Below are 5,790 nucleotides of genomic sequence, written 5' to 3'. Positions count from 1 at the left end.
AATATTTTCATCTGATCTATGCACGTAAGTATGTTTAATTGATAGTCTAAAATTCCCCAATTAGAATATAAGCGAGACTATAATTATCTGTATGCTGATAACGATAGGTCGTTATCATTGACAATGCAGAACACAACGGTACATCAAGGCCTGGTTGGAACCAAATATGTATCCGATAAAAACATGCTCGACAATGGAACCAACGTTCCATCCAGAAAATGTTTTTGCAATGAAGTAGAATGTCAACCTAGTGGAGTCTTGAATATTTCTAGCTGCAAATTTGGAGCACCGGCATTTATTAGTTTACCACATTTTTATCTGGCTGACGAGAGCTACAGAAATTCCATTACGGGAATGAATCCAAATAAGGAAAAGCATGAGTTCTCGATGACTTTCGAACCGGTAAGAAAATTATACAGGGTGTCCTAGAATAAAAAGATATGGAGTAGAACATCAAGTAGAAGAGGAAAATCCGAAACAAAAGTTCTGATTCATTTTTTTTACCAAGCCTTCCTTATAAACAATTAAAGTTAGCCAATCAATGCGCGGACGTACATACCCGCTGACCATCCAAGAACGCGTAAAGTGGGGTGACAAAGGGATGCTCAGCAGGTACAGTCGTGCGTTGATTGGTTATCTTTAATTGTTTATAACTTTAAGAAGAAAGCTCGGTAAAAAAAGTGGATCAGTACTTTTTGTTTCAGATTTTCCTCTTTTTCTTTATGGTGTACTCCATATCTTTTCATTCTGGGACACCCTGTATATATAACGTGGAAAATGGATACTGAAAGTATAAACTAGTAAGTTTAACAAATACTTCAAAGATAAAATTATCTTTTCAACTGTCCTCAGACAACAGGGATACCGATACAGATTAGGGCCACGGTACAAATCAGTCTCTTGGTACAGCCAGATGATGCTATGTCGTAAGTATAACTCATCAAAAATTCCAAAAATATATCTGTTGTACAGTCCAACCATATTTTATTATTCTCCTTGAAGGCTCTTCAGAAATGTACCAAAAACGTATGTTCCCATGATGTGGTTTGCACAAAGGGCTGATCTGCCTAGCAGTTATGCAAGCGGGATCATATTTCTTCTAATACTTCCAACGCTCGGTTGCGTTATATTTTACGGTATTGCTGGAATTGGCGTACTTCTCTTCTTCATTGGTAGTGTCTTATTTGTTCGAAGAAGACGAGGCCATAATGAAGAACAAAAACTGATAGCGAAGAAGGTGAAAACCGACGTATCACCGATCGTCGATGAATTTTAAATTAAATCATTTTTATAGAAATCTAGGTACTTCTATTAATACAGGATGAGAGTTTTTGTTTTCGTATTTTTCTGCTTTATGATTAAAATAAGATTTACCTATATTGATAGAACACCGTCCGCATTGTACGTTCCGTGCAAAGCCTGTAAGCGAAGAACATCGCATACATTTTTGTAATTACTGCGTATTGTAAATAGCTATCATTTTACCGATTTTCTGGAATTTACTTGTATTTATGTAAAATTTTTTATTATTTTTTATATATATTCATTTTCCTTAAATATCTTACCTTTTAATGTTTATTGCACGCAGGAATGACTATAAAATATTCTTCACTTTTTGCCCTTTAAATAATCCTACTTTTTGAAGTCGAGACCAATGGACCAATTATTTTGAAAGTTCATAATCTTCGGTGGAAAAGCCTTTTGCAATTTTTTTGTATTTATTTATTGCAATGTTATGCAATTGTTAACAAAATCCTACTTTCCCTCATTTTTACTTCAATTTTATTTTTTCCACGGTTTACTTATAATTTTACAATTTCTGTATCTTAATTATTTTTTACAAATTTATTTTGTAACGCACCTCAACCATATTGCCGACCATGTGAGGAGCATCCAAAAGGAAGTTACTTTGTTGTACAGCTGCTGTGCTACAGCCGTATCTGAAATCAACTCACGAAAGGAAGCGTGAATAGTTGCTGCTGTCATCCTGTGTTGTCGATACCAAGGCCGAACTCGAGATTAAGTCATAGAATTCCTGGCGAATTATCGTTCTATAGACCTGCAGCAGGAAAGGCAGGAGAGTCACGATAGCCACGGGTGGAGTTGATGGCAATTGCATGAACCGATTCGCGGTCTATCTACCGTCAGAAAAAAAGGTCTCGATCGACACGAGAAGGGGAGATACCGAAATCCTAGGTACCCGATGAAGTATTGGACTGTCGTCAACCGGGGGAGTCTCCTTCACTCCATAAGTTTGGTCTACGGGGAGGATTGTCCAGAAAGGAGTCTCATCAAGAAGCCAGAGCCCAGCCAGAAAAATTATAAGGTTTTTAAAAAAAAGATCCAACCACTATGGTACCCTCTAAACCCATCCCTGAGGATCAGGGTATCGTACCGGACTATGGGCTGCGTGTATGTTTACTGGGGTCCTTGATTCTCGTAGAGAATAATCGTCTCACGGTTATGATACTTATCGCGAAAATTTAACACATCAAATAAAATCTTAAGGCAGGACTCGAAAGATATTTCAAATAGTGGTACACTACTTGAAACGGTAGATGGCGACGAAAAAAAGTTAGCGAAGACCAGCGAACACCTGCATGACAAAAAAGTGGGGACACTTCACTGATGAAATTAGCAAGAAGAATCGGCATTCTTTGACAAGTCGTGTTGTGGACGGGAGTAGTCTCCAATTTATATCTTTTGCGTTATCATCATTTTTAGGTGAGTCTCTTGACCTGTGATATCGCAAACTTTCTCTCTCGGAATCTCTTCGCTTTGGTTTTGTTAACTATCATAAAGATTTAGTTAATATTTTCCGCCCCATGGGAACTTAGATTCTCAGCGGAATGAGTGTTATCGAAGGATAAACGAGCAAATTTCTTTGATTGTCATATTAACTGTATTCTCATCTGTAAGATCTTTGCGTTGAATCAGTAATTTTCTGAATTTTGTAACATTTTCGTATTTTAGTTTTACATTACAAGTATTCTGCACAACACTGGGATGTTAGAAATACATTATACACATGTCGTCAATCGCACATACTGACATATAATAGACATCCGTAAATCCACAAATGACATCCTGCAGAAGTCATTCTAAAGTATGTTTGTCCCACCTACGGATGTCTTTCTGTCCGTCTTTTTTTCACATCCTACCTGTCATTCATAGGATGTATTTCTAATATCCATCTGACAATTTGCTTCACTATTCTTATGAGGTAGATGGCCCATTTATCAGTCATGTAGCGGCATACTCACTGGTTGGCTTAAGCCGGGAGGAGCTGTCCTATGAGCATTTCTCGAAGGCAACATAATTTATAAACTGACACACAATGAAAGTTTGACGCGGTAGGAATGATGCATGTGCTGACAGGTTAAAAAACATTCAATGAATGTACGCACTTGTTAAATGTAGAAAGTAAGATAAAGCAAACAGCATATTGACGATTACACGCGTGTATAAGGTTCCCAAAAGGTATAGTAGGTAATAACTGTAAAATATATTATAATAATAATGAATGGTAAAAAAGAATAATGTACAACACAAATGCCAACATTAAAACGACATTCTTAAAATGTCATGCTGCGTCATGTTTAAGAACATCTGCATAAGACGTTTACCGGATGTATTACATGTAGCATTTTTCAACCGAAAGTCAGTAAGACACTGCAAACATAATTCGGATGTCGTTCGGATGTTTTGTCTTGTGTGAAACGTAAGACGTCTAGAGTGCGGACCTTGAGGAATTCTCTCATATCTTTTCTTGGCTATATCATTTTTATAATTTGAAATTCTTTAAATTTGAATATACTGAAAATTTTCTACATATTATTTAGGATATGTATAATTTTTATTTAGCTGTTGATAGTCTAAGAATCCAAAAACATTGAAGTTTGATTTGCACAGGGAATCATGATTTTATTTTAATTATTCATTTCAACTCGCCGTACAATCGTAATGGCGTTATTTGCCACTAGGCGGCGACATAGCACCTGCAGTGGGGAAGTCTGAAATTTTGTATGTAGTCAGAGAAAGTGCGCGAGCTCGTATCCCAGTCAGTCATGCGATTACAAGTAACTGTAAGTTACTGAGCAAGGTTATCAGAGTTTTGGACAGCTTATCTCAGGTTTACAATTTTGTTGGATACTTGTTTCGATAGATGCGAGCACGTACACGGTTGCTATGGTCTTATCAGCTGCGAAAAATTCTCCAATTCTGTTCAGGTTACACGTGACACTGTAATTTTAATTGTCAGTTACTACCTGTCAATTTGATAGTTCAAAGGAGTGGTAAACTATCTTTATAATATTTGCGAGACAGTACGGATACTTACGATGAATCTGTTAGGTGTTTGACGTTTGTGTGCTGAATTTTAAAGGAATTATTAGGCATTTTTACTACGCAAATTGAGTACTAACATGTCAACGGAATCGTTAGTTCCTTCGGGAGGGTCTGAGGACGTTCACCAGCAGAAGTAAGGGCATGAAATTTTGAAACATTTAAATTCGGGTATTGTTGCTGGGAGAGTGTTCATAAGTTTTATATTTGATAATTATGAATTTGTTGAGTATTCTTGATGAAATTTGATCCGATTTTTTAATAAAAAAATTGTAATTAATATATAAGATTATTGTGGCTAATTAATAGATTAATCTAAAGATTGTTACTTTACAGTGTCGCTCCTCCATGTAAGATGCCTGTTACATCTGTAAAGCTAGGTATCATCTTTGGTTTTGCTGTTGCTGCTTTATCGGTTGGCCTTGCATTGGGAATTTTGTGGCCTAATTTATTCACTAGTATCCTATTTCGTGTATGTGAAAAACTGTATGTTAAAGTAGATAGGTAACATTGTGGAAGTGTAATATGATGATTTGATTTTCTTGCAGAAATTAATACTTTCACCAACGTCTATGTCTTTTGGAATTTGGAAAGAAACTCCTATACCTATGTATTTGGAGATATATTTGTTTAATTGGACAAATGCTGACAACTTCAGTTCCACTGCTACTACAAAACCCAATTTTGTTGAATTGGGTCCTTACGTATTTAAGTATGTGGTATTAATATATTTCTGAGCACTCATGCAATCAGGTTACTGATTTTATTTGTGATTTATTTGTTTTAGAGAAGTTGATTATAAAGTAAATGAAGTATGGCATGATAATGGTACTGTGACTTTTCAACAAAAACGAATTTGGCATTTTGAGGAATCCATGTCAAAAGGCAGCTTGTTGGATAAAGTTACCAATTTAAATGTCATAGCAACCGTACGTTCATTTTATTCTCTACAAAATTAGCTTTTTTTTTTTTTGTAATCCAAAGTTATCCCCCATAGACTATTGCATATTCCATCAGGCATCGTTCACCCTTGGTACGACAATTTGTGAATACATTAATAAGAACTACAGGCGAAACCAGAATTACTACAAAGACTGCGGGTGAACTTCTGTTTGATGGATACAAAGATCCTTTACTAGAAATGGGATTAGCATTAAATTACTCAGGAATTCCATATGATAAATTTGGCTGGTTCTATGACGTAAGTTCAGACACAACAAAATATTTAACAAAGAGAAATGCATAAGAAATAATAATATTATTCTAGCGCAATAATTCAGAAACATATGATGGTACATTTAATATGTTCACTGGAGCCACAGATGTACACAAAATGGGTGTAATTGAAAAATGGAATTATAGTAATACAACAGAATTCTCTGGGTATTGTGGCATTTTAAATGGTACAAACGGTGACTTATGGCCGCCACTGCCTGACAACAAGAC

The 5,790-nt window shown here is 35.9% G+C and overlaps 2 protein-coding genes across 2 annotated transcripts; both read left to right on the top strand.

The window, feature by feature from the left end:
• Nucleotides 1-6: 6 nt before the first annotated feature.
• LOC107262966 (protein croquemort) lies at nt 7-1,557 on the top strand. Its single transcript, XM_015729757.2, has 4 exons — nt 7-24; nt 108-402; nt 853-926; nt 1,003-1,557. Exons 2-4 carry the CDS (start codon nt 124-126, stop codon nt 1,274-1,276), a joined length of 627 nt encoding a protein of 208 aa, XP_015585243.1. The 5' UTR covers nt 7-24; nt 108-123; the 3' UTR covers nt 1,277-1,557.
• Nucleotides 1,558-3,813: 2,256 nt separating this feature from the next.
• On the top strand, nt 3,814-5,785 carry LOC107262920 (protein croquemort; the record flags this gene model as incomplete). Its single annotated transcript, XM_025080039.1, has 7 exons — nt 3,814-4,132; nt 4,230-4,480; nt 4,681-4,816; nt 4,893-5,056; nt 5,132-5,273; nt 5,342-5,545; nt 5,612-5,785. Coding segments are annotated over exons 2-7 (876 nt in total), but the record flags the coding sequence as incomplete, so codon positions are not given.
• Between the last annotated feature and the right edge of the window lie 5 nt (nt 5,786-5,790).

The sequence above is a fragment of the Cephus cinctus genome, unplaced genomic scaffold (assembly GCF_000341935.2).
Source record: "Cephus cinctus unplaced genomic scaffold, Ccin1 Ccin1_contig_4042099, whole genome shotgun sequence".
Lineage (NCBI taxonomy): Eukaryota > Metazoa > Arthropoda > Insecta > Hymenoptera > Cephidae > Cephus > Cephus cinctus.
This window is presented reverse-complemented; position numbering and strand designations above follow the sequence as displayed.